Source organism: Diabrotica undecimpunctata, chromosome 7 (genome assembly GCF_040954645.1).
Source record: "Diabrotica undecimpunctata isolate CICGRU chromosome 7, icDiaUnde3, whole genome shotgun sequence".
NCBI classification, from domain to species: Eukaryota; Metazoa; Arthropoda; class Insecta; order Coleoptera; family Chrysomelidae; genus Diabrotica; species Diabrotica undecimpunctata.
The window spans coordinates 12,307,332-12,331,772 of NC_092809.1; the positions used below are offsets into that span (position 1 = coordinate 12,307,332).

The window sequence follows — 24,441 nt, forward strand, 5'->3', positions numbered from 1 at the left end:
CCTCCAAAAGCTAATGAACAAACTATATGAGTACGGAGAAGAATATGGATTATCAATAAACATCAATAAAACTAAATTTATGAGGACATCAAAAACCCCAAAATAATGATGAAAGCCCGACATTTAACGGTAAAACTTTAGGACAAGTTGAAAACTACAATTATCTTGGCACAATAATTAATCGCACAAACGATTACTCCAAATAAATCAAGGTTCGAATAGAGAAAGCACGAACAAACTTCAATAAAATGAAAAAGGTACTATGTGCAAGAGAACTGAAATTAGACTTGAGAGTTAGGCTGCCAAGGTGTTATATTTTCTCGACTCTGCTTTATGGGATAGAAGCATGGACCCTTAACGCATCGACTGCTAAAAAGTTTTCAAGCATTTGAACTGTGGGTGTATAGAGAAGAGTCAACAAAAGAATGGAAATATTGGAAACCATCAAGACACGAAAGCTGCAATACCTGGGGCATGTTATGCGTAATGAAAGATACAACATACTTCAATTAATTATACAAGGGAAAATCCAGGGCAACTTTGTAACATAAAAGAGCCACACCTGCAGCCAGCAAGTATTATCATAGAAGATTGGCTTGGACCAATAGCAATATCTGCAGCATATCTCTCACCAAACTTTCCGCCGAATAAAGAGCTCTCGACTATCTTCACGAGGTAGAGGTAGAATGATTTTTCAAGTGATGCAGGAACTACAGCTCAAACACTTATCTAGTTACCACACCTACTTACTGGCCCACTGCCCCCAGTAAACTTCTTGACTGTCTTGATTTCTTTGTAAGCAAAGGCTTTGGAGAAGGCTACCTAAATATTATACCTAATTATGAAATTTCTTCATACTATACCCCAGTAATAGCGACGCTAAATTCAAGGTGTGTTGAGAAGGAACGTCCAGCAAAACTGCACAATCACAAGACCGACTGGAATCTGTATTGGGAAGAAATGCATCAAAAAATAAACCTTAATATTTCCCTAAAAACAAAAGACGAACTTGAAATGGCAGTATACGAATTTACTACAATTCTCCAAGAAGCTGTCTGGAATGCCACTCCAGAATGTAAAGCTATATAGAACAAAAGAAACGTTCCATCAATATTAGGAACGAAATTAAAGAGAAGAGGCGACTAAGGAAGATATGGCACAATACAAGGCAGCAGCAAGATAAAATAAACTACAATAGAGCCACGAGACAGATAAAAAATACAATAGTACCTACAGCACAAAAACTCCTTGAACATTATCTGCTAAATTTAACACCAACGGCTGATACCGATTATTCACTATGGAAGGTCACCAGGAAATTAAAACAAGCCAGTGTAAACACATCCCAGCATTAACATCAAGATCAAGAAAAAGCAGAGACATTTGGAACATATATTAAAGAAGTTTTTCAACCTCTATCCTCTGTAAGTGGTGAAGAAGTTAAAGCTATTTACGAGAGTCTATCAACAATCCAATATCCAGGTGACAAAATTAACCCAGTATCAAAAAGAGAAGCAAAAAGTGCTATTAAATATATATTAAAAACCAAAAAAGCTCCGGGTTATGACCTTATAACAGACAACAAAAGCATTCAACAATAGAAAGAGTACATAGAGTCGTTGATACAGTGAATTAAACTTTTGAGGAAAAAAAATACTGCACAGCATTCTTCCTTGACGTTAGTCAGACTTTTTCAGTTCCAGAGTCAATGTTAACTTTACTAAACAGATGATAATCCTGTAACAGCTATCGAATCTCTTCAAAGGCATATTACGGACATTGAAAAGTGGACAAAGAGATGGCCCATAATAATCAATGAATCTAAATCACAACATATCATCTTTAAAAAATGTCGCAAAATATCGCCTAGTATAGCAATAAGTATCAAAGAAATTCCACAAGCCGAACCCACAAAGCGCCAAGAGTTGGTATACTGTTGGCGCTTTTAATAACTGTTGGTATACAATACACTCCAACCGATCTGAACCTATGGGATCCAGTACAACAGCAAAATCAAACTTATCCATAATGGAAATACTTCAATCCAAAGTGTTACGCTCTATAACAGACGCCCCATGGTTCGTGTCAGACAAAGATATTTATTGTGATCTAGAAATATCTACGATCAGTGAAGTGATAGTTCAGTCGAGTGTTCGGTACCCGAAACATCTAGAAAACCATCCCAATGCCCTGGCAATAAACTTGCTTAAAAAAAATCGGTTGCCTGTAAAGTCGGTTTTACGGGCGAAGATTTTACGTGACAACGTCTTTTTCTCGGTAGAATATTTATTGATATGAATATTATTAAATTGCACAATAGGAACAAGGAATTGAATGAAAATAAGAATTGCACAAATTTTAACTATAGAAATATATTTTGTTTACTAAAACATTGTACATGTAAACTTAAACTTAACTAATTTCTATTTGAGTGATTCAACGCGCCTAATTCTCTAGTGCTGCGCTCGCAGCGGATCGATCATGTTTGAGTGGGAGAGAGACGCAAGGCATTCGCCGGTCCGGCGAGCCTCTCTCTCGTTCGGTGACTCATCGTAACAGACGTGAGCGGGCGTTACACTTTTTCATGAGTGACTCCGAGCCACAACCTAATTTAAGACGTTGTCACGTCAAAACAACAAACAGTCAACAAACTCACAAGACTAAAACGTAAAAATCCAATAGACCTAGAAAAGGCAAGAAAAGGGAGACAAAACAGATCTTATAGGCCGTCGTGTGACTTTTTGTCTAAAACTAGTAACTAACTGCTATAAAAATACTAATCTTTTAATTTAATAACATACGATACCAGAATTAGATAAGAACATCTATTAAGGATAATTAAAATCAAGTAGACAATGAAGAGATCTTCCTCTTTTCTCACACTCTGCCTATGTCTTTTCAGGCATTGAATTCGGGATACATTCCTTCTTTTTAAAAGTTAACAAATATTGGCTATTTAAGGCAGTAACGCCAACGGTCTATGTGATTTTTTTCTTGATTTATTCCACTGAGACAACGACCCTATCGTACATGATTTCCAAAATGAAAATGATAAGCATGAAGTAATGAAAAAAAAAACAACACAATGAAAATGACGAAACCAAACGTGAGCTGAACAAATAAAAGGAAAAAAAACAAAACTACTTACATCGGAATTTGTATTAATTATGGCATTATTTTCTTTTGGTTCTTTAGGGACACTCACCTGAAACAAAATAAAAATTATTAGTATTATATACAGTAAAAAATTGGAGTGTCGTGTATATGCGAATAAGGAATTAAAGTTAAAACGCTACTTTTATAAGAAGTTAAGACATTAAATAGATATTTTATTTCCTAATTTAAAATAAAAATAAGAAAACAACATGAAATAAAATCTATTTATTCTTAGCTAGAAAACATAATAGAAAAATAACTTTTGAGCTTTTAAGCCATTAAAACGCCACGCTTGTCTACTGCGTGTTGGCGAGTTGGTTTGGAAGTGGGGGAGGAAAGTGTGGAGATAGAAAGCTTTGGGTTTGGACATGGTTTCCACGGGGATGGGAGACTGGGGAAAGCCATGAGCTCGCGTGGGCAGGTGTGCTATTGCACATCTGAACGAGCATGTTATCAGCATAAATGGAGAAGAGCGCAGCCATTTGAGATCTGCAGATGACATCGTCCTTATAGCCGATGGTATGGATGATGCAATATTAATGCTTGAAAAATTATATCACGCTTCCTTGGAGGTCGGACTAAAGATTAATATGAAAAAGACGCAAATAATGACTAATCTGGTGCTAAATCGAAATATTGCTGTTGATGGAAGGGATATTGTACAGACTACATCATCGTATGATCGCAGACCTAGGACATGAAATTCGGCTGGGCAGAGATAACCAGACATGTGAGCTCCCACGTCACATAGGATTAGCCTGGGCAGCGTTTGGTAAATTAAACTATGTATTTAAATCGGATCTACCCATATGCCTCAAAAGGAAAATCTTTGACCAGTGTGTGTTACCTGTACTCACTTATGGAACACTCACAAAAAAGGTAGTTAATAAGATTCGTGTGACTCAGATGTCTATGGAGCGCCAGATGTTGGGTGTGTCTCTGAGAGACCGAATCTCAAACGAAGAAATACGTCGTAGAACAAAAACAACAGAATTGGGCAGACAACGGATGTACAAAACGTATTTTAGAGTGGAGACCAAGGCAAGAAGCAATACGGAGCAGAGGACGCCCACCAACTAGATGGACTGACGACCTTGGATGCAAGCCGCACAAGACAGAGACAGAATATATAATAGACAAGGCGAAAAGCTCGTCTTCGTCCGGAAAAATATTCCCATCCGATATTTTTGCATAATCACTTTCATAAGACACCCCAATTTGGATTTGCAGTTCACCTAATTCACTCCCAAACTCCCCGCCCTCATATCTAGCAAGCCATTGGTAGAAATTAGAAGAATCTGGTAGAAGTATTTGGCAATTTGTAAACAGACACTTACTATTAAACGTAATTCTTACAGAGAAAACGATTTAAAGAGGACGCAGTTGTTTTTATTCAGTGCAATTAAGACGTACAAACACCTTTGTTCGGAATTCATATGTTTTGAAGACTCTGAGATGCCATTCTAATGTTTATGATAAACTAACGTTCGAATATATAAGTGGAAGACGCAGAATTAAAACCTTATACAGGGTCGCATACAAATTACTGCTTTCGAAATTAAATGCAATTAAAAAAAAAGATTTTTGAATCGTGACGCTACTTGTGTTTTTTTCTAGGTGTCACTATTTGGACTTCAACAATTTCGATCTAATACGTAGTGATTTTGGCTCACCTTACCTGATAATAGGCAGAAATTTTACCACAAATATGATAAAATGTTACGTATGTACATTATAATAATTTTAAAATTGAGCAATAATAACTATTCCAAACAATAATATTTAAACAATACTCTGGGAGTTCACGTAATAATATGTAAACAATATCTGTCACAAATCTTCATGTTACATGTTCGTAACAATTCGAGTATAGCTAATAAAAAGGCAAGAGACTAGGGTCAATACCATCTCTACTCCTAAGAAGTAGGTCAAAACCAACACCAATTTTATTAACAAAAAAATCTGTTTTATTCCGCCCTTATAAAAGAATAACCCCTATGTTTACCAAGACAATATTTCTTTCCCACACCCGACCCCTTGTACTACTGCTTTCCATCCTTATAAAAAAATCTAGAAGGGGATCAAAACTGGTTTTAATTCTTTAATTTGTGACGCTAATGTTCAAGAATTTCGCAGTTTTGTAATGCAATGTTAAAATATGTATGTAGAAAGAAATAAATGATATGAAATTCTTAGCTGCACCTACAATTGATGGTGAAATAAATTAGGAACACTTGCAAGGCCAAAAAAATTAATTTATTATAGAGAGGACAGATTGTCAATAAAGTGAATAATATAAAGCTTAGTTTATACAGGTATGAAAGTTAAAACAGGTAGGGTCTATCTGTAGAAACCAATAAAAACACTCAGCAGACTAAAATATCTTGCATAGTTATTCTACACTTATATCCATATAATCTCACTAATTTTCGGTAGATAAGAGTAACGAAAATGGAAAAAACTACAAATTTTTTTAAAATTATCATTTAAAAATCCTTTAATCGGATATATTGGCGTCAATTTAGGTCCGAGAGTCTGTTTCACTTTTCTTACATAAACTTGACCGCTCGTTCTTCTCTCATGCTCAGAATTTTTCTAGATCTAACCGTTCCTGAGAAAAAATTTAAGTTGAAGGTTTATGTATACTGAAAATTTCGTGAAAATAAAACTTTAATATTTCGTTCCAAATTTGATTTATTTCGATTAAGACTAACTTGCCAATTCAAAAAATATATACATGTCCTTATGAAAAAATGCACCGTTTAGCCGGATGATATGAGTAATGAAGTCAACAATAGCGTAAACAATTAAGATTTCGATAAATCAAAAGGACTTCACATAAAAACATAAACCTTTAAACATTATCGTCTCACTAGTCAAGAGCCCATCATGGTCTCTGGTCTCACTAATTTTCGGTAGATAAGAGTAACGAAAATGGAAAAAACTATAATTTTTTTTAAAATTATCATTTAAAAATCCGTTAATCGGATATATTGGCGTCAATTTAGGTCCGAGAGTCTAACTGTTGCACTTTTCTTACATAAACTTGACCGCTCGTTCTTCTCCCATGCTCAGAATTTTTCTAGATCTAACCGTTCCTGAGAAAAAATTCCAGTTGAAGGTTTATGTATACTGAAAATTTCGTGAAAATAAAACTTTAATATTTCGTTCCAAATTTGATTTATTTCGATTAAGACTAACTTGCTAATTCAAAAAATTTATACATGTCCTTATGAAAAAATGCGCCGTTTGGCCGGATGATATGAGTAATGAAGTCAACAATAGCGTAAATAATTAAGATTTCGATAAATCAAAAAGACTACACATAAAAACATAAACCTTTAAAAATTATCGTCTCACTAGTCAGGAGCCCAGCATATGTGGCATATTTTATTGCTAATTAGTTGCTATTGAAAACTACCCCATCATCCCTTAGAGCAAAACATCCCCGGAAAAATCGAGAAATCAGCCAAAAACTTGGAAACCAAAAATGCGAATGACTGGGAATTAATTGCTAATCTGCAATATTTACCTTTAAAACGCATTTTGATTTTTGTCGATAGGACACTCTGATCAACAGATACCATATTTTTACCGTCGAGTAGATACAAATTTTCTTTAACATTGATTTAGCACGCGTAAATCGATTTTTATGCGTTTTTACCCCCTGCGAGGGGGAATTTAAGGGGGAGCACGGGGGTAAAAGTGGTAAACTTTTTTGCATCTTTTTGTGGTCTCAAAATTGAAATTCTAGTCAAAATTCAGCTTGTTTGTGTGGTTTTTAGGAGTCAAATCTCTCACGACTGGACTATGTCACAGCAAGACTTGCTTGATCGATATTGTTTCCAAGAACACGCTGACATTAAAATGACAACCGAGGCACACGTGTTCAGATTTTTTGCATTTGTATTATATATTATCGAATATAAAATAATACAGTAAGATTTCAGTGAATTTCTGGATTTTAAGTATGTTAAATATATTTAGTTGGTTATTCCTATAGTTTATTTTTATGAACGAGAGAGTAATTAGCATAATTTTAACTGGTAGCTCCGACCACTCCATGGACGTGCTCAAGATTAATTGAAAAATTACTTTGAATAATTGTAAAAAATAAATGAATTATTTCAGTGTTATAAAGTGTTATGTGTATGTAAACAAAAGTGACCTCTTTTATCACACACTATATTAGAACTGACTGGCCTACATTAAAAAGGGTTTTAAAAAATTCACATTTTTTTTAATTTTTAAAAATTACAAAAGAGAAAAAGAGTTTTTAAAACCGTCTAAGGTATGTTAAATAGATGAATAAAAATATTAATATAAAACTTACAGCTACTTGTTACAAATCCAAATCAGATTCAGAAGATGAACTTTCAGAACCAAGATTTATAATAACTGGCTCGATCATTTTATAAGTAATATTGTCCAGCTTCCACATTTTTTCCTCTTCTTTAATAGTGTGATTTACTGCCTTTTCCCAGTTTTCAGGTTTTACATTATTTACGGCCTCCAAAAACAACTGTTTAACATCATGAATTTTAAAAGTGGTATTTTTTCTTGAAACTTCACTCTTTATCTGTGCCCATACCAGTTCAATCGGGTTTAATTCACAATGATATGGTGGGGATATAAGTACTGTCATTCCACGATTTTTGGCAATTTCATCAATTTCGTATTTTTTAAATTTTTCTTTATGAAGGGCACACAACGAATAAAGTTTCTTTCTTATAGATCCGGGATGGTACGTAATATTTTTTGAACTCAGCCAATTCTGCAAGTCTTTTTTTAACCACTTGGTTGTGGGCAGTCCTTCTATAAGTCTGGAGTGATAACTTGCATTATCCATTACTATTACACAGTTCTTAGGAAGAAGATCTATCATTTATTCGAACCATTCTTGAAAGACATCAGCGTTCATGTCTTCATGGTAGTCACCGGTACGAGTTGATTCAAAAGTTAATAAACCACCTTCAACAAAACCGTCTGAACTGCCAATGTGTACTATTATCAGCCTGCGTCCCTTTCCTGATGGTGGGTTTAAACCAGTAGATAAGTTATTTACAAAAGCGTGCCTTTGACTTGTAACAGTTTCATCCTGCCAAAATTTATTTGGTGTATGACCCTCGTTGATCCATGTTTCATCAAGATAAAATATTTTTCTTTTTTGGTTTCTCATTTCCTTTATGGTTCTTAGAAAATGTCTTCTCCATATGACAATATCGCTTCTTTCTAATAAAATAGACTTTCTGGAATTCTTTTTCCAGCGGAAGCCTATTTCTTTTAAAAGTTTCCATAACGTACTTCGACTCATTTCTGGGTAATCCTTATCATCTCGAACTGAGACAAGAACTTTATCCAATGTTGGAAATTCTTGTCTAAAGAAGAATTCATGCACTTTCCGTCGAAGTCCTTCTTTAAAATGATATTCTATTTGAAATTTTGGTTTCCCTGGAGCATTACGTGGCATTTGAAAACTACCACATTTCTCTTCTTTAATAACTCTGTAAATCGTAGATTTCCCAACACCAAGTGTACTGCTAACTAACTCAACGGTCTCATCAACACTTTCACATAAACGTTTGTCTGTAAATGATTTAAAACAATTAAATATTAATGTTTTTTCATTAACTGTTAGAGGACCAATTTTTCGGCGTTTACACGGCACTTCCAAATTTTCCATAACACTAGTATACACAATAAACTGCACCTTGCAACTGAAGTACCTACTTTTAGTGAACTGTTAAGAATTTTGAATACGCCACTTGGACCTTCCTATATACAAAATGGAAAAACCCACTATCACATTTTCTGTGGAATAAGTTTAGAAGGTAATTATCTAGTCAATTACTGTCGTAGATTCCTGGAATTAAAGAAGTAAATGTTTGATTGTTGAAACCCTTACTTCGTGGAATGCACTCATTTCAGATAAAATAAAACGTTTTATTTTATCTAAAGAATTAAACTTTATTTTGCAAATAGGCAAAGAATTAAACTTTATTTTGCAAATAGATAAAATAAAACGTTTTATTTTATCTAAAGAATTAAACTTTATTTTGCAAATAGGTAGGTACTTATTAAACTTTTATTGGTTACATATAACCAATAAAATAAACATCTTACATTTCTTGCAAATTCATTAGTACCTGTTAACCTCCATTACTCCGACACTGGCAACCTTATTTAGGGATTAGTAATTCTCACAACTATTGTGTTCTATTCTGCTCCAACCTTTATACCTGGTGGTCATAGTCAATTTAAAATTGTTTTCCTATATACTTCTGTAAACTTGTTGACAAATATCTGTTTTCCATTGAGTCACCCGTATCAACAGTTTAGGGATTTGCATACATAATTTATTGTTTTATTACTCTCTCATACATAAAAATACACTAAAGTTAACTTTAGTCCTTAAAAGCTTCAAAATGTTCAGTAATAGAAAACATACTGGAGTAAGTTTTTAACAGTGTCATAGCTATGTGCATATCTTATCTATTAGTAAAGATAGTTCAAACACTCCTGACCATGGAGCTGCGCGAAGGTGGAGTCAAATTCACGTAAAGGCCGAAAGGTTCTATTGTAAGTGGAATTATACAGTGCATAGTACAATGCGTTTCGCATGGAAGTGAGGATTAAACCTAATTTCGTCTATTGCGCCGTGGTCAGGAGTGCTTGCACTATCTCTAACAACGTTCGTTTTGAGTTTGAAAGATTAACGCTAGAATACTACCTGTAAAATGGACAAAGTCGAAGGGACGAAAATCATCACACCTGCTTTTCGTGAATCACCAACCTCAAGCCGGCCACATTTTTACAAACGATTTAGTGGACGCGTTTGTACTTCGTACCTGCGAGATACGGATCCGGATGATGCGTTAGAATAGATGACGACATATACGACCAACCACCGCGAATGCAATCGGAAACTGGATTTGCAGAACAAATAAGCGAACGCGGAATGCGAGCTTTGAGGACTGAGGAGGCACATCTAAAAGCTGCAAAATTACAGGCACACAAATACCACCGAACTAACTACATTCGCTGCCTGCCCTGACGGGATCGATAAGGATTTCAGCCTAATGGATATTTCACCGAGTTTTTCACAATTAGAAACAGCGGCGGAGGTCATTCCGTTATTAGATATTACAGGGTTAAGTTACCGCGCATCGACTGGAAATAATGCGATCGAAAGGGATTCTGAACGTACTTTCTACATATTCTGATGTGAATAAAGGACACTTTTATGTAAAAAAGTGATCTCTAGGAAAGAATTTATTAAAAATTCAATTAATATTTAATTATGTAAAAAGGAAAAGGCAGTTAAGATTTGAAGAGTACACTGCAAAAAGGGGGAATGTCAGTTTTTTTCATTTTTCGGGTTAAGGTTGGTAACAGTTACTCTGAATATAGCAGATTAATGTCAACTATCGTTCAAGGCTGAAACGGCGACAGTCAGTGATAAGAAAGGATTTAAATATATGCGGTACCAAGCAAAAACGGGGATAGTCAGAACGAACCAAGCAAAAAGGGGGAATGTCATGTTATTGAATGCCATTTGCTGTTAGCGGTTGAAATAGTAAGAAAGGTTAGAATAATATTTTAACCTATTTATGTGTTTATTTTGTTTGTGACCTAATGTTACTTTTAGTGTCGTTTAATAGTACCTAATTATTAAAGAGTGTTTATTATTAAATCATTAAAATATTTTGTGCATATAATAATATAATGGAACCACCCAAGAAAAAAAGAAAAACTGGACGCATGGTGGATGTTATGAAACTACTACGTGTTCAGAGTCATGAAACAGGTGATGACTGTAAGTGCAAACGATTGCAATGTTTTAATAAAATAACAGAAGAGAATAGGCGTTTTATAATAAATCATTTTAATTCTCAAAATTATAATGACCAAAATTCTTATCTGGGTGGTCTTATTTCTGTGCGACCAGTTGCTCAAAGAAGAAGCAGGAAACCAGAAGAGGTGGCTAAATTAAATGATGCATCTTACTCATATAAAGTTAGATATACTGCCGATAACATCGTAAAAGAAACTGTTGTTTGTTATTTAGCATTTATCTCTCTTCACGGTATCACGAAAAAGAGGCTACAAACTATTCAATTCAGTTTGAAAATGTTTGGGATTGTTCCAAAAGACAAACGTGGATTAAACAAAAAACCCAACAAAAAACCGAAGGAGGTAGTTGATTGTGTGATTAATCATATTAAATCTTTCAAGGGCAGAGAAAGCCATTACAGCAGAAACAAAACCAGTAAATTATACCTACCTGATGAATTGAATATTAAAAAAATGCATGAAATGTACAAAGCTCTTCAAAATCCCATTGTTTCATATGAGTTTTATAGAGGGATATTTAATACAAAATTCAACATTTCCTTCGGGTATCCACGCAGTGATACATGCAGTGAGTGTGACAAATTCTTAGCAGAAATGAAGTCACTCAAACTATCCCTAGAACATCTTCCAGTTGGTACTGAAGTCTCACGGCAAGAAATAGAAGCACATATTGGAAAGTTACATATTGCTAATAGTGTACACAAAGCAAAAGCTGAAACTTTTTATGATAGAAAGAGATCTGCCCGTAAGAAAGCAATGAAAACAGTTGAAATGGAAGCCATTGCTTTAGACTACCAGAAGAATCTAAATCTTCCTAATATTACAACAAATGATGCATACTATAAAAGACAATTAACTTTCATTTCTTTTAATATTCATGTCATGTCAACTAATCAGCCAATTTTTTATTGCTATCCAGAGACAGTTGGAGGAAAAGGCTCAAATGAGGTAGTCTCATTTCTTCATAATTTTATATTTTTGTGTCTTAACGAAAATGTACGCCACTTAGCCATATTTTGCGATTCATGTGGCGGACAAAATAAAAACTTTACAATGTTCCGTTTCCTACACTACGTTGTTCACATTGCTAAGAGGCTATCAAGCATTACCGTCACTTTTCCAATGCGTGGGCATTCGTATTTAGAGTGTGATCGAGACATGGCATTGGTATGTCAAAAGACAAAAGCTGAAGTTCCTCAAGATTGGATTACTAAAATTCGTACGTGCAGAACCAAGCCTACCCCATTTCAGGTGATTGAAGTAGATCAACCAATGATTAGGGATTGGTCAACACTACTGGATTGTTATTACAAAAAGAAATGTCCATTTGCATCAAGACCTATTAGAGAGTTTAAAATTTCTGAGGATCATCCTCGAATAGTGGAACACAGATCAAGTTACAATGGGCATTGGGAATCTTCTGTGATTCGTGAACCAATCAAAGACCTAACTGAAGTATACCCAAAAGGCCAATTTGAGTTGCCACAAAAATTATACAACGGTGAGTATATCATTATTATTATTATTATTGTTTTTAAAAAATGTTTCTTTTAGCACTTTTACCAATATCAGATTCTAAATTTAAAGATCTACAACATTTAAAGACATTTTGTGGACCAAAAGCAAAGACATATTTTGAAAATTTACCAGTCGCAGAAGTCACTAATCAAAAAAAGAAAAGAAGAATACTTTAAGTTATATGTTCTAAACGATTATCTAGTTATTTACGAATAAATACTGCAATAACACCGGTTTTAATTTTTTACACTACTTCAAAAAGGTTTGCCAAGAAATAAATAATTTTTATTTTGTCAAAAATAAATAAAACTTATATGTAACCTTTTAAAAACATTCCAACAATCAAAACAATATATATCAGAAGTTGCCAAAAGTAACAATTTTTAAAATGTGGTGCTCTAAACCTTTAAAACCAGGTTTCTCAAAATTGTACTTTATTGACATTCCCCCTTTTTGCAGTGTACTCTTCATTTGATTTCAAGTACGTTTCGTAATTTGGTTTCGAAAATTAGTTTACGGATTTTATTTAATTATGTATTACAAAAACAAATGCTACTAGTAAGGTTTGAAACGTTTTAAGAATGGCCAAAAACGGTATCAATTGCTGTTAGTCAAAAGCCAAAATTGCAATGGCTAAGCTGACTAAAATTTGTGAAGTCAGTGTAGGGATTTAAATCAGACTGGTTAAAATGCCTAGTCTTTTCAGTTTTCCTATATGTATCGGACAATGGACGGAAGATGGACGAAGAGATTATTGGAGTGGAGACCAAGAGCCGACAAGCGAAGTCGAGGCAGACTACCCACCCGATGGACCGACACGACCTAAGGAGAATAGAAACAAACTGGATGGCAGCAGCTAGAGATAGAGAGAACTGGAGACGTTTTGAGGAGGCCTATATCCAACAATGGATGTGAAAATGGGGCTGGATGATGATGATGATCGGACAATTTACTCAAGGAAATCGACCAAAAAAGTGTATGTTCGATATGTTCTGCTAAAAATATATGCTGAGAATTCCTTGGACAGCCCCCGTCGAACAAATGTATCAATACTAGAACAACTGAACATCAAGGAAAGGTTAAGGACACATATAACAGATGAATGAATTGAAAAGAAAAGTACTTTAAAAGTGTGTAAAGCATTTAATTCCTAGCCGAGCGCTTTCGACTTCCTAAGCCATCTTCAAATTTTACCATAGTTCATGTCTTTGTAAGCCGAAAGCACCAAGCCAGGAATTAAATGCTTTACACAATTTGAAAGTACTTTTCTTTTTAATTCGTTCATTTGTCATAAGTGTGTACAAAAATTATGTCTTTTGCAATATATAATAGAGCAAATAATAGCTGTCTTTCGAATAAATGGTCTTGAGAAGCTCCCAATACAGGGTAACGTGAAAGGTAAAAAAATCCAGAGACAGATCACCTACAAGATACTTCAACCTCCTAGTCTGAGCCACTGGCGTTCCACTATCAGAATGTGCTAGATTCATAAAAGATCAAGAAAGGTGGAGGCAGATCGGCAAAACCAACTTCAACTCATGATAAAACGATGCTGTATCAGGTTAGCGAATAAAAAATACATGTAAAGATATTTACATCTCGTTCAACCTTGAAATGATCAGGATTAAGGGATAAAGGCCAAAATATATACTAGCATGATCCAACATACAAACCAGTATATTTAATTATATTTTTTTTATGAATTGTTTATTTATTTCTTAATCACTAATGATATTAAAAGAATTTATTGAGCTACTTCAAATGTAGCTGTAATTCTGCACCAAAATTTTAAAGCACAACTATCATTTTACTTCTATTTATTTGATAACGTCAAATTTTATAATACAATCCGTGATCGGAGCAGTAGCCACTTTCTGTCACCTGCTGCTATTGCGTGGAGTAAATTAGCGACTTTTTTCGTATGCTTTAAATGATGACGCACGGGTAAAGAACCATGGACTCAACTGTATAATAGTTATGGGCTTAAATTTTCAATTAGTATTTAATTCATGTCAGAATTTTATATGAAAAGCTTTACGGCAACGAATTTGCCACATATGACCAAACACGTACTATTTTCTCAATATCAAGCCTTTTACAATGAGCAAGTCTAAAGTAAGACAAAGTGGACGGTTTTTATCACCGGATGCTCACATTAGAAACTCGATCTATAATTAAAAGCATTAAATTTATCGAACTAATACAGATCACAGTTTTTGCTATTGAAAGTTACCTCATTTTAAAGGCAATTTAAAACTGTTATAATGGTTATTTCATCGTTTATTAGCAATAGTTAGTAACCAACATTCCTAAAAGCAATTAGATTAAAAAGTCAATTTTGTTGTTGTATGTATTGGTAATAACCTAAATATTATAAGCTAAAACGTTGACGTGGAAGAAAAGATTAATAAATATAATATTGGAGTTTTTTACATCGAAGAATTAAACGCGAGATGGGAGAAAACTAAAAACAACATTGAAGAAGCTTTAGGAAAACGCAAAGTCATACTGAACAAAAGAAAGAAAAACAATACACCATGAAAAGAAATGTAAAGTGAAACGAGAGGCCTACAAGAAGTACAAAACATTAAATACTCCAGAATCCCGACAACACTGGTACCAAATACGACAATTATAACTATAAAAAAATTGGAGAAAACTTTACAACAGCGACGAATTAAAAAATGTTATTATTATATTAAGGATAAAAGTCGTTTTTCTATTATTATTTTCTATTCTATTATTTTTCTATTGTCATTTTTCGTTACTGTTGATTGAAATTGTTCACTAGAATCTTCGATTGTAGGTGGAAGGTGTATCTGGCGCTTTGATCAATAAAGATCCATTATTATGTAATTTTCTAATTGACAGTTGTTACCCTTTATTAATATTAACACTGATGCTACAGTTCTAAAATAGATCCCAAGAACTCTCAAGCCTTCTTCGTCATTCGATCTTATCCATTGAGAATTTTTACTAAGTTTTGACCATTACCACTGCTACGACTACTAACTTCCTCGGACTTTGACGTAAGGATTAGTCTGAGAGGGTTGTTATGTTGTGATCGTGCTAGATATTTACTTATTTATTAAAACTTACAAACACCACCTAGGTAGTAATTACATGTAAGAGTGCTCATTACTTGGTATAAAAATATACACACAAAAACTACAATATACACACAAGTACAAAATAAAAACACAGAAAGTAAAACACATTAAAAAAAGACACAAGTTCATAAAACTTTAAAATTCAGTCCATTACTTATCTATTCATAACATTTTTTAATATCCTTTACACTAAAGGTAAAGAGGTCTATATCACAGATCTTTATTAACTCATTACACTGATATTGCATATAGTTTATTATTGCACAAGAATTATATGGACTACAAGAAAATAGGTCATTACTGTTTACCCTTAGGTTGACCTTTGGCACATGAAACCTAATAAAGTTGATCAAACCACATGTCTTATATTTAACATTGTTAATTATATTATGAATAAACACAACACAATACATGTTTCTTCTTTGCTCTAATGACTACAAGCCAAATGTTTGAAGCAAGTCTTTTAATAGTAAGGAGTATACACATTGTATTTCTTAAGGTATAAATACCTTAGAAATCTTTTTTGTACCTTTTCTATATAATTAATATGAACTTTGGCTTCAGGAGTCCATACCACTGATGCATATTCCAAGTTTGGTCTGACTAAAGCGTTATATAGTCTAATGGTTGTGTTTATACTAAAGTGTTTGGAATTTCTTATTACAAATCCCAATATTTTGTAGGCCTTATTAACAATATTTATATAGTTTTCATTAAATGTCACGTTAGCCTGTAAGTATATTCCCAGATCTTTACATTTGGTTTTCCTAGATACTACACAATTGTCAATTCTATAATTATTTTGAATGTAGTCGAATTTGCGAGTAAAAGATATGACTCTACACTTCTTAATATTCAAGATCATATTGTTGTCCCTAAACCATTCCACAACTGAGGTCAGGTCCTCCTGTAGTAACTGACAATCATTTGAAGTATGTATAGTCTTAAAAAGCTTAAAATCATCAGCACAGATCAAACTAGAAGAAAATTTAAGAGATTGTGGTAGTGAGTTGACAAAAATTAAGAAAAACAAAGGCCCTAAGTTGCTTCTTTGGGGGACACCAGATGTAGCCTGAAATTTATCTGATAAACACCTACCAATTTTGACTCGTTGAAACCTTGAATCCACATACGATTTTATAAATGTACAAGCATCATGCGAAAAACCAAACTCATTCAATCTCGATAAAAGGATGCCATGGTCAACGATATATCAAAGGCCTTTGAGCAGTCAGTCATTATTAAATCTAATTGGAGTTTATTATTTATTGCCTCACTAGCAAAATTAGACAGAATGCACAGATTACTAGTTGTGGATAACCCAGGCAAGAAACCATGTTGTTCTGGAGCAAATTCATTTTCAAAATTTTTCAGTATATTCATATAGAGAATAGATTCAAATATTTTAGCCAGGGAATTAAGGATACTTATAGGACGATAGTCTTCTATATTGTTTCTATTACCTGATTTAAAAACTGGAGTAATGGTAGCCTCTTTGAGTTTGTCTGGAAAGGTGTTAGTTGTAAGAGATAGATTAAATAGATGTGATAATGGCTTCTGAAATATATCAGAACATCCTTTAAAGATATAGGCAGGGATATTATCACTACCAGTGGCCTTTTTTGGCCCCTAATTTTTTTATACTAACCTTCAAATCTTCTTCACTAATAACTGAAAAGTTAAAAGATCCCTGTGTACTACCCTGATGTGTGGATGATACCTGATAAATTGAGCTAAAATGATGAGAGAAAGCCATGGCAATATCCTGAGGGCCTGTATATGTATGATCATTTAAAGACATCTCGTGAGGAAAACCGCTGGTTTGTCTCCTACTTGTATAGATATAGATATAGGTATTCCCCACTCTTATTCTACTTTAATGAGAGATACCACGTCTTTTTCAGCAGTGTTTGTATTTGTAATACATTTCATAATTCTACACCAGATATAATTTCAATTTTCGTAAACGTCACCAAATATTCCTCTTAAAATCCTTTGTGCAAAGACGAGCAATAGGTTTTCGTGTGATTTGGAGATGGTCCATATTTCAGTCGAAGTGAGTATCCTTCATCATCATTCCCAACAATTTTTGTAGGTCACATTCTTATTCACCAAGTCTTTAGTATTTGTAACAGCTACGATATCAAACATTTTACTGGTTTGATGAAGCTTATTTTGCGAAAACCATAAAATCCTTAAATTGGTTACTCTCACATTTAGAAGCACATATTTTATAAAATAGTGAACATCAAGGAGTATAAAGTTTCGGGTGCTGTTAATACATTGTTTTCATTTTAAACGGTTACAGAAAGTGCAGATGTCTTTAGGGAAATTGATCCGTAAAACAGTAAAAAACAATGAAAATGGTGATGAATCAAATATGGAAAGAAAATCAGCTTTACCAGAATGTATGAAATATTTTTAGCTTAAAATGGTCATTAATACCATTGAATCCTTTTGTATCTTCCAATAAAACCGTTCGAGATGTTCACATACGCACAGCATTATCTTTTTATTTGTAGAGATAGGTCTAAGCCTCTCAAAGTTCTCAACATTTATAGTTAGGTAAACTTGTTACAACTCTTCTAGACTCTTAATTGTATTTATGTCGCATGTAGCATATAAACTCGTCTGCCAACTAAAAGCACCTTTTAAATATATTCAAGTATGCGGTACTCGATCCAAGAGATCGCTTCTTGAACCATATAAGGAGATCGCATACAGCTACCAAACGAGACTCACGCCATTTTTTCTCTCTTCGCTCTTTTGAGTTTGTTGGGTTGGTAACGCGCGTCCTTTAGTGATTATCGGCAAGGATCATAGCACCCGCCTGCGAATATTGAACTTTTTACCCGTTGCCAGATCTACTCGACACCGAAGTCCGCCGATATGCTTAACTTCAAGGAGAAAAAATCAAATTCCTACTCTCGAAATTTATACGGTCGTCCCTCCTTTACTTTATTTAACAGGGTAGCATTCTAGCCACTTCTCATAAAATAAAATTAGGGTCTTACAGCTTATTAAACGAAAAAATGTTTAAAGTTAGTTTATTATTAACAGATGAAAATCTAGAACGATATTTTAACATCGTGCAATATTATTTTCTAAAATACAAGATCATGGAGTATAAAGGAAAACTGAATTAAACGATTTGACGTAAAAGAAAAGACCATTAGGTGGATACGACCGATATTTTACTGGACAATCAGTTTATTAATACAACATTGTGAACAAAAGGGCTTTTTAAATTTTCAATAAAGTCAGGACAAAAAGTTTAGGACCGCAGTTTCGATTTCAACTCATCTGACTCAAATGAAGTATTCTAATATCACTTTAAACAGTATTCTTTATGGTTTTGTGGGGGAGGGGAATAAATTTGGTAATACAAAAGTCATTGCGTGAAGTGGGAATAATCTTTCTTTTTTCTAAGATACTCAATATTTCGCTATTTATTTAATAGCTTCCTCAGGAGGTAAACTAAAACAATTTGAACATTACAAAAAATGGCGTACAAACACATTTTAAAACACTCACAGAAATTAAAAGATTTCGCAAATAAAAACTGACATTGAAGTATTTGAAATATTGAATGTCAAGATTAAATTGTCTTAAGCATACTATTATTATTAATTGTCATACATACATGTCATAAAATACCGTGTTTAGGATGTCAAAATAGCTATATTGGTCAAACATCACAATGGCTAAAACAACGCATCACGCAACATAAAAATGATTCCGCTTGGGAAAAAATACTTGCGCAGTGGTTGAGCACTATGAAAACACTGGTCATATGCTAGACTATAACAAAGCTCACATTTTGACACAGACTGATAACTACAAAAGTAGATTATTTCTTGAGATGTATTACATTAACAAAAATAAAAACACTTTAAATTATAAAACGGACATTGGGCAGTTAAGTAAAATATATTGTAATATATTGAACAAAATTTATAAATATTCAAAATACATCAACATTCCTCTTAATAACAACTATCCTTAATAATTCATCAAAGAAATATCACTCTTCTAACGTTTCTTTTATTGTTATTTTTATTTTTACATTTCAAATAAGTTTGATTTTTTATCGTATAGCTATAACGAACGTGCTTAAGACAATTTAATGTTGACATTCAATATTTCAAATACTTCAATGTCAGTTTCTATTTGCGAAATCTTTTAATTTCTGTGAGTGTTTTAAAATGAATTTGTACGCCATTTTTTGTAATGTTCAAATTGTTTTAGTTTACTCCTGAGGAAGCTATTAAATAAATAGCGAAATATTGAGTATCTTAGAAAAAAGAAAGATTTTCATTACAGACCACTTTACCCGATAATTCGAACGTATATATATATATATATATATATATATATATATATATATATATATATATATATATATATATATATATATATATATATATATATATATATATATATATATATATACATATATCGAAGATTGAAGGTAACCGTAAATACGTATTTCTGACTATTTGATCGTCAGGACGGTGCAGACAAGTTAGAATAGGAGAACATTAACTTGAGAAAAAGGATCACTACTGGAGCAATGCGACCAATTTGTGGCAAAAAAATGATAGAAAACCATGATGGTTTCTAGGATAACAAGTAACAAGTAAAGTAAAAAGTAAAAAAGTAAAAAATATATCGGCATAGCTCACAGGGAAAAAAAAACAATAGTAGATAATAGACTGCCTTCCACATTGTACAATGGACAAAAAAATATCGGGAGAAGGCGTATATCTTGGCTGAGTTCTTTTGAGGGGGTGGTTTGGAAACAGTTCGAGTCAATTCTTTAAAGCGACTGTTTCTAAAGTTAAAATAGATATGATGAAGTCCAACCTTCGCAGTGAAGATGGTACCTGAAAATGAAGTATTTGAATTACTTGTTATAGATATTCGGAAAATACTGAGATACTTTACATCCTTGATAGATCTGTTAATTTTGAAATTTGCTGACTTGGTGATGTTCAGATTAGTTCAAGCAGCTATTTTTCACATTGGTTTAAGCAGGCTATTGCGTTTTTATTAACCCCTTTGCTATTTCTTATTTTTAAATTTGGCCTTTTGGACCTTTTTCCTCCATCCCTGCTTTTTTGTACTTTTGGTCCACTTTATTGATATTTCTTCGAAGACAAGATTGTTACAATCATTTCCGTAAAGCTCTGATGTTGGTTTCTCAATGATCAAATCCTTCTATTTCTCTGTGGGGGTAATTTTCTATGTTTCTAAACATAAGTGATGAATGATAAACACATGATACTTAAAGTGATTAGTTTATGGGTAAATACAAAAAGCAAGAAAACTGGACTGAAAAAAAATGTTTTTTTTACCAATTTCATTAAAAACATTTAGAATACCAAAAACATTTCGATAGCAAACATTTTTACAATAATTGTTTAAAATGACTGCCATTTACTTCCAGGCAATAGTACAATAATTTTGAAATTCTTCTCTGACATTGCTTAACACGTCTGCATTTAATTGCCGACATTCATCCTCTATTCTTTGTCGTAAATCATCCAGAGATTCTGGTTGAGTAGCATAAATTTTTGTTTTTAAACTTCTCCATAAGAAGAAGTCTAGGGGCGTCAAATCCGGTGACCTAGATGGCCAATCCATCATCAGTCCTCTTCTACCTATTCAACGAGAAATAAAAAATTGTCGCACATGTAGAGCAAAGTGTGGAAGAGCTCCATCATGTTAAAATATAACCAAATCTTCGGAAAGGTTATCATCATTTTCTATTATTGTTCTAGTGTTTCTAGTGATAAAGAAGGGTCCGATAATGTGATCACCTAGGATACCACACCATACGTTTAACCTTTGAAGATGCTGTGTGTGAAATTCACGTACAATATGTGAATTACTCTCAGCGCAGTATCGTCAATTATGTCTGTTCACCAAGCCATTTACTGAAAATGAACATTCATCCGAAAAGCAAATATTGCTTAACAAATTGTGGTTAATGATGCATTGTGTTATTAATTTGCAAAATTCGAGACAACGATCAAAATCTTCTTCATTTAACTCTTGTACCAATGTAATTTTGCATGGATGGACTTAAATTAATGGAGGATTTACGACTCCCTGTCGGTTGTTTTTTATTGCAAACTGACCCTGTTGTTCTAAATTTCTGTATCAGTTCAATCACATACTTCTTATGAGTTGCATGTCTATTGTGGAGTGTTTCATTAAAAATTCTAGCAGCAGCTCTTGCACAATTATTATTTTTATAGTATAAACTTACAATTTCTTACAAAGTGTAAACCATTTCAGCGATCAAATTACACACGTATCAAATGCTTTTTTACAAGTTATAACAAATTGTCATTTACTATTAACCGATTAAAATGAATATTTAAATATCGAAAACCTTTGATAAAACTTTAATAAAAAGTGAAGTTTTTTGTTTCCTGGTTTTTGAAGGTACTACAAATAGTACGGTTAAATATTTAAAAAGTTTAAATTATGCCACAACCTATTTTGTTAGTCAATTAAGGTGGGAGCAATACTATATTGTTAAAACAAAAATTGTCTATCTCATAAACTAATCAATTCAAGCTAAACGTATTATACATTTTTGAAATCAGCACAAAACGGAGAATCCAAATATAAAATAAAAAAAGCGGGAAGTAATTTAAAAAATATAAAAGGGTGGAAAGGTGGGTGGAAGGGTGCGTTTCCCAGCAAGTTTAAATATGATACGATGTCTCCCTCTTCAAATATTACTTGACGTGTTTTTGCGCTTTTCCTAAAAATTAGAACTTCACAAGATATTTAAGGTGGATAGTTTTTTATCTGATAAGCACTGTACATATTAGAGTTGTTCGTTGTGTCCATATTTTCTTTTTGTTGAACAAAATTTTATGTTTAGACTGTATTTGTATTTCAAATATTATTTATCCATGTCCAAATTTCAAATCCACTATTAATTGTATGTTCACATTTCAAAGGCTTCAATCTTGTTTAATAATAGGTATTACCGCGGTTTAACTCCTGGCTTTGAGTTCGTGTAAATAGCGCTGGAACAATATTTTGCCCCAGTGTTACATACAAAGAACATTTTAAAGTCCTTGACTGTCTTACTTGTAAGATCTACATTTATGTTACGTATTTACATTGTAAGTTGCTATTTTTCCTATATTTCTTGCTTAGAATAATCCATTATGTTGATTGTCATTTCACTATTCTTACGGGATATACTTTATATGATTGTTATCTCACTACATTTATATAGTGAGCCTCATACCTCATTCGTAATACTGAAGCCGTACGTAAAACTTGTTCTACCTCATATTTTTACCCAGATTCAGCGTATATCGTCAGAGAATATACTTAACAAACGGTATTGTTGCTTTTAATTCCGTTGAACTTGAATCTGGGAGATAAACATTTTTAAAACGGTTAGTAACGTCGTTAGAGAAGAACAACATGGCGGATCGAGATTACAGTGGAATAGAAAACTAACAATTATTATTTTGAAGTAACTAACTTCAGCATCATGCAGCTCTCGACAAGAAATCAATAGTCGCAACCTGTTACAGTGTTTCTGTTTGCAGTTATGTACTGGGAAAGTACAGTTCCGCCTAAAGTTTTGCTTTGAATGCTCGGGCGGTTGGTTGACTAGTAAAAGCAATATGGCGATGTGCGCTTTTTTTACATTAGATCCGAGATTTCAATACCCGGTGAGATGAGATGAGATGGTATGCGGAACGTAAAACGATGCGCGGTTTCGAGTTGGAATTATAAATAGATGAATTCGATTCAGAATGGAAGCTTACATTTTCGGTTATGAAATTCCAAATAACAGATATTCTACCTCACTTTTTATTAATTTTTCAATTTACTCATGTAAATACAACGAGCCATTCGACGTGAAATGCTAAGCCGAAATGTACGATATAGGTATCGCATAAAATCTAAATAATTTGATTAGACGTGATCCTTAACAAGAACGCAAGGGAATTTATGAATTCTGGAATCGAGATACAAAAAACCAACGACTGAAAAAAAATGATAGCCATTTATAAACAACAAAATAGAGAAAATTATAAAATATTAAGACATCTTTAGACCGATACCAAATACAACTATATTAAGCGTTTTGCGTCACAAAAAGGATATAGTTTTTGCTGGTGACCTAGTAATATACGAGTAGAACAGAAATGAATAAAGTAAAATAGCCATGACAATTTCAACTCTCGAGACTGTTGCTCTGAACAATTGGAAAGAACTGTAAGAAATCCATTCTCTTAGATTTTTCAAATAAGACTCGTCCCTATGCTATGATGGGCCTAAATATCTCCTTGCATAGTCAACTGTAAAAATGGCTATTTCTTCTTCTTTAAGTTCCATCTTCTATCGAAGGTTGGAAATCATCATGGCTATGTTGACTCTGTTGACTGCCGCTCTAAAAACTTCAAATGCAAATGGTAATGGCTATTTATGGCCACGTAAATAAATGTCCCAGGAACTGTAGTTTTCTCCTTTCTATTTGTTAATCCTTTCTCTTTTTGTTTTTTCACCCTTTAGAGTACTTTCTAATTGGCTGTTATATCCTTCTGGGAGAGTTTCAAGATCCTTCAATATAGCCACATTTGAAATGCCTGCAATTTGTTAATGGAATGTTTGTTTAAAGCCTCTACATCATATAAAAACACACAGAAAATAACATTTACTACCTGCCATTTTAGTTTCCATTATACGATACTTGTTTCCTCAGTCACTAACAATGACATTTTCAGTTCTAAAAATGATACGAGCCGTCCTTGTGCTT

General features: G+C 33.3%; 1 protein-coding gene across 16 annotated transcripts in view; it reads right to left on the reverse strand.

Annotated features, from left to right (window-relative positions):
- Tlk (Tousled-like kinase) overlaps nucleotides 1-24,441 on the reverse strand; it is a 475,437-nt gene that overhangs the window by 183,380 nt on the left and 267,616 nt on the right. For 10 of the 16 annotated variants that reach the window (XM_072536709.1, XM_072536708.1, XM_072536705.1 and 7 more), the window contains one exon: nucleotides 3,149-3,205. The exons of the other annotated variants lie outside the window; for them this stretch is intronic. In XM_072536709.1, the coding sequence (XP_072392810.1) occupies nucleotides 3,149-3,205 (57 nt within the window). The remainder of the gene's footprint in view (nucleotides 1-3,148; nucleotides 3,206-24,441) is intronic. 16 annotated transcript variants of the gene reach the window in all.